The sequence below is a fragment of the Myxocyprinus asiaticus genome, chromosome 2 (genome assembly GCF_019703515.2).
Source record: "Myxocyprinus asiaticus isolate MX2 ecotype Aquarium Trade chromosome 2, UBuf_Myxa_2, whole genome shotgun sequence".
NCBI classification, from domain to species: domain Eukaryota; kingdom Metazoa; phylum Chordata; class Actinopteri; order Cypriniformes; family Catostomidae; genus Myxocyprinus; species Myxocyprinus asiaticus.
In genome coordinates, this window is record NC_059345.1 from 65,201,292 (window position 1) to 65,214,141 (window position 12,850).

Genomic DNA, 12,850 nt, shown 5'->3' on the forward strand with positions numbered 1-12,850 from the left:
CAGCACAGCACCAGCTACAGCTATCTGGGCATTGAGATCAGTGCATCAGGGGGTTTTAGTCTGGCTGTAAAAGCATCGAGTGAAATGGTTCGGAACGCATTTTATGCAATGAAATCACGATTCGGCTATATTAAATTACCAATTAAAACATGGATTAAATTATACAACTCAATCATTAAAGTAATTATATTATATGGATGTGAAATCTGGGGACCATTTTCAAAATTGGTATAAAACTGCAGTAGAACAAAAATCAGTGGAAATTTGCAGAGAATATTTTGGGGGTACATAGAGGCACTTCCAGTACCGGCTACAGGACTGAATTAGGCTTATATCCCCTAAACATTGAAATACAGAAGAGATCTGTTCGATTCTGACATCACCTCCATCAGTCTGATCCCGAGTCTATAAAATATTAAGCCCTCCTCGCCAATGAGATCCCACCAGTGTCTCATCTTCTAAATACACTGGCTCTTAAACTAGTTAATGAAACTCAACCCATGATTGACTCCCGGTACAACAATAAATCATTATTAAAGACATTGAGAAAAATCTAAAAGATACTTTAAAACTCAATTTGACCTCCAAAATAAACTCCAATGTTATTCGGCCCTAAATAAAACCACAAAACTGGCAAACTGCTTATCAATTAAATGATTTAAAGAGAGAAAAATCCTCTCAAAATGCAGATTAATTGATCATGATCTAGAAATAGAGAGAGGAAGGCATAAGAAAGCATGGACATGAGAGAGCAGATAATATGCTGACACTTTGACCTAAAGCAAATAGAGGATGAGAAACATTTTCTTTCATCTGTCCCAAGTACCACACTGTGAGAGAAATATTTTTCCCCAAATTTGAAACACTCAATCCATCATTCCTTATACTCAGTGATACAGAGAAAATCCCCTATATACTTGGAGAGGATGACAGACCAGCCGCAATAGCTACTAAATATGTATCTGCATTCATACTATTAGACATGACTAATTCACTGTATACATTTAATTTGTATAGCTCTTATTCACGTCAGCCACACACGGATGGTCCTCAACACGTGGCCCACAGGCCATCCGGCCCAAAAAACATATTTTTGTGATCCATGTGATGTTGTCATCATATTCAATTATAATAATCCTCTCAGCAGTCTGAACTGTCCATTGTAATCTTCTGATGTCTGATTTCGTAGCTGAACCAAACCAGACAGTTACTGAAGTGCAGAGGACAGACTCAATGACTGCCGAGTAAAACTGTATCAGCAGCGCCTGTGGCAGGTTGAATTTCCTCAGCTGGCGAAGGAAGTACAACCTCTGCTGGGCCTTTATCACAATGGAGTCAATGTATGTCTCCCACTTCAGGTCCTGTGAGATGGTAGTGCCCAGGAACCTGAATGACTCCACTGCTGCCACAGTGCTGTTTAGAATGGTGAGGGGGGTCAGTGTTGGGGTGTTTCTCCTAAAGTCCTCAGTGATCTCCATCGTTATGAGTGTGTTCAGCCAAGTTTATTTTGACTGCACCAGACAGCCAGCTGTTCAACCTCCCTTCTGTATGCAGACTCATCGTCATCTCGGATGAGGCCGATGACAGTGGTGTCATCTGCAAACTTCAAGAGCTTGACAGAGGGGTCCTTGGCGATGCAGTCATTAATGTAGAGGAAGAAGAGTAGTGGGGAGAGCACACATCCCTGGGGGGCACCAGTGCTGATTGTACAGGTGCTAGAAGTGAGTTTCCCCTGTCTCACAAGCTGCTGCCTGTCCGTCAGAAAGCTGGTAATCCACTGACAGATAGACATTTGAACAGATGGTTAGTGTAATTTATTACAGAGTATAGCTGGGATGATGATGTTGAAAGCTGAACTGAAGTCCACAAAAAGGATCCTTGCATATGTCCCTGGTCTGTCCAGACCGGATATGATGCAATCCTATGTTGACTGCATCATCCACAGACCTGTTTGATCGATAAGCAAATTGAAGGGGATCTAGAAAGGGTCCAGTGATGTCTTTCAGGTGGGCCAACACCAGTCTTTCAAATTATTTCATGACCACAGACGTCAGGGCGACAGGTCTGTAGTCATTAAGTCCTGTAATTTTGGTTTCTTTGGGACAGGAATAATGATTGAGTGTTTGAAGCAGTATGGGACTTCACACTGCTCCAGTGATCTATTGAAGATCTGTGTGAAGATGGGGCCAGCTGGTTAGCACGGGATTGAAAACACGCTGGTGAGACGCCATCTGGGCCTGAAGCCTTCCTCGTCTTTTGTTTCCAAAAGACGCGGCTCACATCATCTTCACAGATCTTAAGTGCAGGTTGAGTAGCAGGAGGCGGGGGGTTGCAGAGGGTGTTGGTGTTTGTGTGAAGTGAAGGTCAGAGTGGGTGTGGGGTGTGAGATTGGGTCTTTCAAATCTGCAGTAGAACACATTCAGGTCATCAGCCAGATGTTGGTTCCCTACAAGGTTGGGGGTAGGAGTCCTGTAATTTGTGAGTTGTTTCATGCCACTCCACACTGATGCAGGGTTGTTAGCTGAAAACTTGTTTTTCAGCTTCTCTGAGTATTTCTTTTAGCCACTCTGAATTCCCTATTAAGTGTGTTCCTGGCCTGATTGTACAAGACTTTATCCCCACTACCTGTAAGCATCCTCTTTGGCCTGACGAAGCTCCCTGAGCTCTGCTGTAAACCACGGTTTGTCATTGTTGAACTTTAAATAAGTCCTAGTAGGAATGCACATATCCTCACAGAAACTGATATATGATGTAACAGTATCTGTGAGATCGTCCAGGTCTGTGGCTGCAGCCCCAAAAACACTCCAATCCGTGCAATCGAAGCAGGCTTGTAGTTCCTGCTCTGCTTCATTGGTCCATCTCTTTACAATCCTTACTACTGGCTTGGTTGATTTTAATTTCTGCCTGTAGGTTGGAAGATGATGAACCAGGCAGTGATCAGAGAGTCCCAAAAATGCTCTAGGGACAGAGAGATATGCATCCTTTATTGTTGTATAACAATGACCCAGTATGTTCCTGTCTCTGTTGGGGCATGTGCTGTTTGTATTTGGGCAGATCACATGTGAGGTTTGCTTTGTTAAAATCCCCAAGAATAATAATAACTGAGTCCGGGTATTGTTGTTCCATGTCTGTGATTTGATCAGCCAGCTGTTGCAGCGCTGTGTTCAAACACGTGTTTGGTGCGATATACACACTCACCAGAATAAACGAGGAAAACTCCCGCGGCGAGTAGAAAGGCTTACAGTTAATAAAGAGTGCTTCCAAATTTGGACAGCACATCCTCTTTAACGTTGTTACATCTGTACACCAACTTTCATTGATATAAAAGCATATTCCACCGCCTCTCGTTTTCCCCATTAACTCCGCAATGCGATCCGCTCTGAACAGCTGGAAGCCCGGCAGATGTAACGCGCTGTCCGGAATGGCTTCACTTGTTTGCCTTGTTTGTGCGGGTGAGGAGATGTAGTTCATCCGTTTTGTTAAGAAGAGAGCGAAGATTTGCTAAGTGAATACTCGGCAGCGCTGTTCGAAATCCGTGCCGACGGAGTTTGACCAGCGCACCGGCTCGTCTCCCTCACCTGTATCTCTTGAATAGCAGAGCTGCGCCTCCAACTTAAATGTCTAGCAAAACGTCTGAATATTCGAAAACCAGGAAAAGATTGTCTGGTACATGCTATCGAATGTTCAGCAGTTCGTCTCTGTTAAAACTGACTGGAAAAAGATTACTAAACACAGGACAAACAAACAAAAACAACAAAAGAACTGAGGAGCTCCACACCGAGGCAACCATCCGTGGCGCCATCATGATGATAAAAAGATGGCGCTAGTATTGGATATATGTCTTGTTTTTGAGGATATCCCTAGTGTGAGTGTGCGTGTTTGTTTGTGTGTGTGCATGTGTTCACTAAGCAGCCAATTGTGTCTTGATGTTTTTTGACAGTTACAAAAGAACTGATCATATCTGCTTTCTATATATGGCAATAAATGTTGAAATTGTAAAAAAAATAATATTTTTTTTTGTGTGTGAGGCATTTCGCTGCAGTATATCTTGTAACAGTGTGGATCTTTGGTAAAACAACAACAAAAAAAATACAAATAAAAAAATTATAGGCATATATGATCTTTATACAGTAGTATAAACATCTTTTCCATGAGAACTTGACAATGCAAATTTTTAATTTTATATATATATTTATTTATTTTGCACTAGAGTATGTCTTGGATACTACTATTCTGATGCTAGTGAAACTTTGTAATGCAACGCTTTTTCATACTGGAGTCTCCTTAAGATGAATAGCATATGATGTATTATTTCTCTTTTGTAAGTCACTTTGGATAAAAGTGTCTGCCACATGAATAAATTTAATGTAAATTTAGACAAACCATATGTTTTCTTAATCGTCTATTTATTCACAAGATCTCTCCTCAGTCTAAATGTTATTAGTTCATTTTACACAGAGTTTATATCTATGAAAATGAAGCCAAGCAGGGCTCGTATATTTAGAACAATCTATGAGCAAATTTTGTCATATTTTGCCTTCAGACTTCTCTATAAATACAATAGATAACATACATTTGATCGACACCAAAATCAACACATAAAGAATGTAAGAAACGCACATGGCTGTAAAGATTTCCATGTGGTTGTGCTGTTATTGTGTCTAACTGAAAAGTTAGTTCACTGACATTCTACATGCTACAATGACACAAAAGGTCAACGGGAAAACGTCTACATCACATCTTCAGCTGATGTCCTTTCTTCACCGATTCGATTGTGCATTTCTTCAGTTAATCGATTACACATGGTGTCGTGCACATGGACAGAGAGATGAAGACTGTAGCTCAAAAATGAATATATGGTGAATGTTTGTATTTTAAATAGGTTAAAAGTTAATAAATGATAATAATAATAGAAAATACTCTGTGTAAACTGTGTCTGCTTCCCATATTGAGTTAATATTTGATAAATGCAGTCATGCACAGATGGCTAAAAATTACAAAAACTTATGATCATGTTTTTATTCTGTATTTGCTTTTACAAGTATGCTATTTACCACAAAATATTTACTATAATACTTTGCTTGTTTATTTTACATATATGTAACCTCACAAGTATATTATATTTACCTTGTTTATGATATGTTCCCATTTATGCCTTTATAAGTTTGATGTATTTAATGTTTGAAGTACTAATAATGTGATACCTTTGAATACCCAAAAGATGGCAATAATGTATTAGTTTGGAGAACAATGCTGAAACAGTGTAACAGAGTAACTTTCAGGTAGAAAAATACATGTAAACTGTTTATTACATACTTATGTATAGAGTAAAAGAGCATACATGCATTGGAATAGAACATTTTAATCTAAAGGATGTTTGTGTAAGTTTTAAATAGTGTAGTTACTGTGGATTGCTTAAGTGCTTGCAGTAGATATGTTTTCTGTTTTTTTAAAAGATGGTTTCAGCAGATCTTGTGGAGGTTAGAAGCTCATTCCATCACAGATAAACAGTGAGAGTGTATGATCCTGAAATTCAGAATACATTAGTGTGTCGATTACGTGCTTTTGACAGGGAATATTATGTTGTTTAACTGGATTTAGCTTTGTGTTCGTACTAGATTAGCAATAGTTTCTACAGTTTTGAATTTTACTGTTAGGTTTAAAGAAATCATGTTCATATGTTATACTATCACTAATAATATGGGAACTTAACGAAGCTCTTTAGACGAGTACATGGGTGGCTCTTAAAAGAGCCTTTGGTGTCGCTGAAAGCTTCATCACACTTTACTTGGAGCTGGTGTACTTGGTGACGGCCTTTGTGCCCTCAGACACGGCGTGTTTGGCCAGTTCACCGGGCAGCAGCAGACGCACGGCGGTCTGGATCTCTCTTGATGTGATGGTGGAGCGCTTGTTGTAGTGAGCGAGACGAGACGACTCACCGGCGATGCGCTCGAAGATGTCGTTGACGAAGGAGTTCATGATGCCCATCGCCTTGGAGGAGATCCCGGTGTCAGGATGAACCTGCTTCAGCACTTTGTACACGTAGATAGCGTAACTCTCCTTCCTGGACCTCTTACGCTTCTTTCCTCCCTTACCGGCGGTCTTAGTGACGGCCTTCTTGGAGCCTTTCTTCGGTGCGGACTTCGCTGGTTCAGGCATGTTGATCTGTGATGTAAACTTCACAACTCAATGTGTATTTATCAACGGACAGACACTATTATTCCCTCCTTTATGCTAATTTTACATGGAGACGATGTGCGTCGTTGGCCACACCCATTACATGATTTCATTGGACAGCCCAAAGTTTGGCGGGTCGGAAAGAGAGCCAATCAAAGGCTTCCAAATATTAGTCCCACCTATCGCCTCCTGTTTGAAAAATACCATCCCCCAAATGAACCTGTTTCATTCGGCTGCCTGGTCGTCTTCTTCTGTTGTTTATATGGCGGTTGGCAAACCAACTAGAAGGCGCATTTCCGCCGCCTACTGGACTGGAGTATGGCGTGCAACTTGGTTGAGAAAAAAAAAAAAAAAAAAAAAAAAAAAGGAAACTACTATTAAATCCTATTTACCAATCCTGTAACATTCAAAAATTTAAATAATTCCCTATGAATTCTATAATCTGTTTCTTCTCCTAATATATCCTTGAGTGAATAATTTCTTTAAGTGCTTGAACAATTGCAATCTTTCTCTATGTATACAGTGCATTCTAGCAATACATGTTTTACTGATTCTGGGTGTCCACACTTTCCACATTCACCCGTTTCATGTTTCCCTATTGTAAATAAACTTTGATTTAGTGTTGTATGCCCAATTCGCAATCTAGTCATTGTCACATCCTTTTTCCTGTTATTAAATTGTTCTTCTTTCCACCCCTACATTTCCTTGTATACTATACATATGCCTTCCTCTTATTTCATTGTCCCATTTTCTCTGCCAATTCTTTTTTACTTCTGTTAAATCTGTCCCTTAGTTTCTGCTTTACTCATATTTACCCTGATATTAATATCAGGATCCTTCAATGCCTCCTTGGCCAGTTTATATACTTCCTCATTCCCTTTTACTCCAACATGCGCTGGAACCCACAAAAAACTAACCCTATCTCCCAACTGCTTAATATTAAATAAACTCTGTAGAATTTCATATAAAATGTCTTGTCTTGCTGAAGATACTCCACTCGCTAAACTTACTAGTGCTGATTGTGAATCTGTACATATTACATAACTTTCAGGCTGTTTATCTTCCACCCACTGTAATGCCAGGGATAAAGCTATCAATTCTGTCATAAATACTGATATATGATCAGTCACTATTTTTGCTATTTTAACTTTGTGCTGGGGTATACAGTGCATCCGGAAAGTATTCACAGTGCTTCACTTTTCCCACATTTTGTTATGTTACAGCATAACAAAATGGATTAAATTCATTATTTTACTCAAAATTCTACAAACAATACCCCATAATGACAACGTGAAAGAAGTTTGTTTGAAAATTCTACAAACAATACCCCATAATGACAACGTGAAAGAAGTTTGTCTGCAAATTTATTAAAATCACATGTACATAAGTATTGTCAGCCTTTGCCATGACACTCAAAATTGAGCTCAGGTGCATCCTGTTTCCACTGAACATCCTTGAGACATTTCTACAACTTGATTGGAGTCCACCTGTGGTAAATTCAGTTGATTGGACATGATTTGGAAAGGCACACACCTGTCTATATAAGGTCCCACAGTTAACAGTGCATGTCAGAGCACAAACCAAGCCATGAAGTCCAAGGAATTGTCTGCAGACCTCTGCGACAGGATTGTATCGAGGCACAGATCTGAGGAAGGGTACAGAAAAATTTCTGCAGCATTAAGGTCCCAGTGAGCACAGTGACCTCCATCATCTGTAAATGGAAGAAGTTTGGAACCACCAGGACTCTTCCTAGAGCTGGCCGCCCGGCCAAACTGAGCAATTGGGGGAGAAGGGCCTTAGTCACGGAGGTGACCAAGAACCCAATGGTCACTCTGACAGAGCTCCAGCATTACTCTGTGGAGAGAGGAGAACCTTCCAGAAGAACAACCATCTCTGCAGCACTCCACCAATCAGGCCTGTATGGTAGAGTGGCCAGACGGAAGCCACTCCTCAGTAAAAGGCACATGACAGCCCACCTGGAGTTTGCCAAAAGGCACTTGAAGGACTCTCAGACCATGAGAAACAAAGATTGAACTCTTTGGCCTGAATGGCAAGCGTCATGCCTGGAGGAAACCAGGCACCGCTCATCACCTGGCCAATACCATCCCTACAGTGAAGCATGGTGGTGGCAGCATCATGCTGTGGGGATGTTTTTCAGCGGCAGGAACTGGGAGACTAGTCAGGATCGAGGGAAAGATGAATGCAGCAATGCACAGAGACATCCTTGATGAAAACCTGCTCCAGAGCGCTCTGGACCTCAAAGTGGGGCGAAGGTTCATCTTTCAACAGCACAACGACCCTAAGCACACAGCCAAGATAACAAAGGAGTGGCAACGGGACAACTCTGTGAATGTCCTTGAGTGGCCCAGCCAGAGCCCAGACTTGAACCCGATTGAACATCTCTGGAGAGATCTGAAAATGGCTGTGCACCGATGCTCCCCATCCAACCTGATGGAGCTTGAGAGGTCCTGCAAAGAAGAATGGGAGAAACTGCCCAAAAATAGGTGTGCCAAGCTTGCAGCATCATACTCAAAAACACTTAAGGCTGTAATTGGTGCCAAAGGTGCTTCAACAAAGTACTGAGCAAAGGCTGTGAATACTTATGTACATGTGATTTTTTTATTTTATTTATTTATTTATTTATTTTATAAATTTGCAAAGATTTCAAACAAACTTCTTTCACGTTGTCATCATGGTGTATTGTTTGTAGAATTGAGGAAAATAATGAATTTTATCCATTTTGGAATAAGGCTGTAACATAAAATGTGGAAAAAATGAAGTGCTGTGAATACTTTCCGGATGCACTGTATATAATGCTGCTGCTGTTCTACCTGATTTTGGGTCTTTTGATCCATCTGTATATATTTGAGTCATGTTGATATATGCTTGATTAATGTATTGATGAACAATTATTTTCAATGGCATATTTTGTTCCTTATTGAGTATCTCTTTTATGTAAATATAGGTCTGTTTCTGGCATTGGGTATAGTCATGGGGGGTATAGTTGGAATTATCACAGAAGGAGCTACTTCTATTTAATTCAGCCCCATTTCCTGTGCCTCCTTATTGACTATCCAACCAAAACTTGTTAATCTTCCATATTCATATTCACAACAGTTTTCCAGTACCTTTTTAACTGGATGACTGACTTCATGCCCTTTAACATTGATCCAATATCTCATTCTCAATTTTCTCCTACGAATTTCTAGAGGCATTTCCCCCATCTCCACTTGAATTGATGACACTGGAGATGTTCTAAATGCTCCGCAACTTATCCTTAGAGCTTGAGTCTGAACTACAATCTTTTTGAGCCATGTTGCGGATGCAGAACTGCATATCAAACTCCCATAATCCATTGCAGATCTAATCAATGCATTGAAATTCTTCTTAGTGATTGTCTACTAGCTCCCCACTCAGCACCAGCCAAACACTTCATTACATTTATTCCTTTTTTGCATTTGTCTACTAGCTTTTGCATGTGTACACCAAATATCAATTTAGAGTCCATCCACATACCTAAAAATCTTATTAATGCTACTTGTTCTAGCTCTTGTCCATACATTTCAACACTCACTTTAAGGTTTTTCCTCTTTTTTGTGAAACAAATGACCTGTGTTTTCGCTTGGCTGCCTGGTCAATGCAAAGGAATATATTTTAATAACAACCAAGATAGCAAAATTTCACACCTGATTGTCATCCCTTTGATTGAAAACACCTGACTCTAATTTGACCTTCAAATTATCTGCTAATCCTAGAGGTTCACATACTTTTGCCACTCACAGATTTGTAATATTGGATAATTTTTCTCAATAAATACATAAGCAAGTATAATATTTTTGTCTCATTTGCTTAATTGGGTTCTTTTTATCTAGTTTTAGAACTCGTGTGAAAATCAGCTAATGTTTTAGATTATATTTATGCAGAAATATTGTTCACAAATCCACAAGAATACATCTGTGGATTTTTATGCATTCTCGAGATATCGACTTAAACGAGTCCACGAGAACAAAGATCTTGATTAGCTGGGTCAGGTGTGTTTAACTAGGGTTGCAGCTAAACTCTCCAGGATTGTGGACCTAGGTTGAGACCTCTGATCTATACCCTTCATTTAATATAAAACCATGTACTGTATACGCTCACATTCACATGTGAAATCCTCAGGTTACCAGATGGCGTGGTTACTGGTCAGCATTTCTGTAAAGGATCAAACTGGTGGACTGGTGGAGCAGCAGGAAGACCTGTGCAATCCTGCTGTAAAGCATTATCTTCCTCAGAGTCTGTCAAAATGGAGCTCAAAAGTCGAGTGCTTGGCCTTTAAAAGGATTTTTGTTTTTTAAATAAAGTAATTTGTGTCACTTCAATGCACTGTGCAAATTATACAATGTGGAAACCACTTTACTATGAGACAACAGAAAACAAATATTACCAAAAATGTTACACCTACATTTTACGTCTGACCTTTTTTCGGCCTGGCTCCTCTGCATCTGAGTGAAGGTCAGATCAAACCTCAGCCTCTTGAACTTTCCTCCTTCCTTCATCATAGCTGTCTGTTCAATGAAAAAAAAAAAAAGATAAATAAAACTTAAATTGCTATAAACATTACTAAGAATACATGAATAAGAGATATCCAACATGAACAGCTCTCTAATTTCCCAGGACACCCAGTCCTGACCTGGTGTCACCTGCTGCTTGATCGCTGAGTGTAGGGAGATGCCCTTCAGATGCGGCCAAAAGCATACTCCATTCTGTATCCAAACACTCGGCACCAACTCCACTTCATTGGTTTTTAAAAACTCCACCACTCTATACGTCTAAATGACTTAAATAATGAATTGATTAAATAACTGAAACAAATGAATGATCTTAATGCTGCAGTGCTGTATGTTATTCTCAATTACATCACATGTGCAACAAATTGCCCTTGAAAAGGTACCCTCACATACTTTATTATATTTCCATTCAGCTCTATGCATTTCAGGCTAGGTGAGAGGTTATCTATTAAATAGACCCCCATCTGAATGGAGTTTATGGGATAGTGAAAGAAAGGTTCCATTTGTTCATATTCTCTGTAGATGACATAAACCTTCTCCTGATACTGAAGAATATTCATCACTAAACCAATGCAGCCTCCAATATTGACACAGTTATCTCCCATACTTGAGAGATTAAATCTAGTGCTACTTATAACAACCTCCTGGAACTGGCAAACTTCATTAAAACCTGTTGGGATTGGGTCATTTTCATATTGTTTCTTCAAGACAATTCTCATATCCAAATGTTCAGCAATTAACACAGAACTGTCAATTTCTGAGAGTCGCCGTATAACCTGTGATAGGGGATGGTGTGGAGTTCTTATCATTTTCTTTATTTGTCCCAAAATTTGTTAGGCCAAAATATTTGTTCGAAAGGAAACCCAGATATGAAGTCAAGGCTTCCATGTTTTTTGACATCCTCAGAAAGATGGGTTAGCCCATGTACATTGTAGCTAACAAATTCCGGACCATACAACTCACTAAAATGGTTTACAAATGACACTAGCAAGCTGTGAGCAAAGTCATTAAGACCTATACACAGAGTTGGACTGGAGAGTATGAAAATAGCAACAGCTAACAATATAAAATTGTTGTACACTGGTTCTGACAGCACATTATGAAGAACCATTGGACCTGTGTATAACAGAAACTGTCACAATTCTTTTGCTTTCCACCTCAGTCTTTCTGAGAATTGCCTGGGTTTCCTAGCAAAGTCCACAGGAATATAATGTCTCAAATGAATGTGTGCATCTGAGATTATAACACTTTGGCGTGCAGACAAATGACAGCATAAAAGCCATGAAGCAAGCCATAAGTCTAGCAGTTTTCGCATGACACCAAGACATACAAGGTGCATGCAATCATGTGGAAAGCTTGATACCATGCCAATTCCTGCATCTTTTAAAAGTGAAGCTTTAGTATGATGTTCTTCATCAGACATGTTGATGAAAGACTCATCAGTCCTACGTGGGCTGTTGTCCTCAGGAAAGGTCATTCTATGGTTGATGTACACACCAGATTGGATGCACTTGTCACAACCTGAATAACCGGTATGTGATTTAATTCCCTTTATGAAAGCTCTAGCTGGAGCATCACAGATGACAGATGTGACTTTTAGGAAAAACTGCTTCCCATTTATGACAAATCCCTTGCTTAACCCTTGCAATTCACTGACTAGATCTTTCAAATAGTCAGTTAGTGGTGTTGGCTATGATTTACCACGGAACAGAGCAATGACAACTGGGTCCTTAGTATAAACATGCAGTAACCCTAGAATTGGCCAAAACTGCAAAGACAAACTTTTAAACAGAGGTAAGCCATTCATGTTCAGTTGAAGTTTGAATTCATACTTATCTGCAACACCAGATTTTTTCCATGGTTTTGGACAAAGCTTTAAGAATACCAAAATAATGATATGTACCACCAGCAACATTTTGGATACTATATGAAGTTGTTGTTTTTAGGAGAGTCCTGCCATCTTTTGGAGAAATGATGATGAAGTTTCAGGATACCTAAAAGGGCAGTCAAAGCCACTAAAGACACACCATAATTGACAGCCCAGTTACACAAAGACTCAGTAAGGGAAGGACTACATTCCCCGCCATCATCTTCCTCATGTTTTTCTTCACTCTCTGACTCAA

General features: G+C 39.7%; 1 protein-coding gene across 1 annotated transcript; it reads right to left on the reverse strand.

The window, feature by feature from the left end:
- Positions 1 to 5,425: 5,425 nt before the first annotated feature.
- Positions 5,426 to 6,410, reverse strand: LOC127456338 (histone H2B-like). The gene is made up of 2 exons (XM_051724787.1): positions 5,789 to 6,410; positions 5,426 to 5,526 (listed from the first exon to the last, which is right to left on the reverse strand). Exons 1-2 carry the CDS (start codon positions 6,157 to 6,159, stop codon positions 5,490 to 5,492), a joined length of 408 nt encoding a protein of 135 aa, XP_051580747.1. The 5' UTR covers positions 6,160 to 6,410; the 3' UTR covers positions 5,426 to 5,489.
- Positions 6,411 to 12,850: the final 6,440 nt, after the last annotated feature.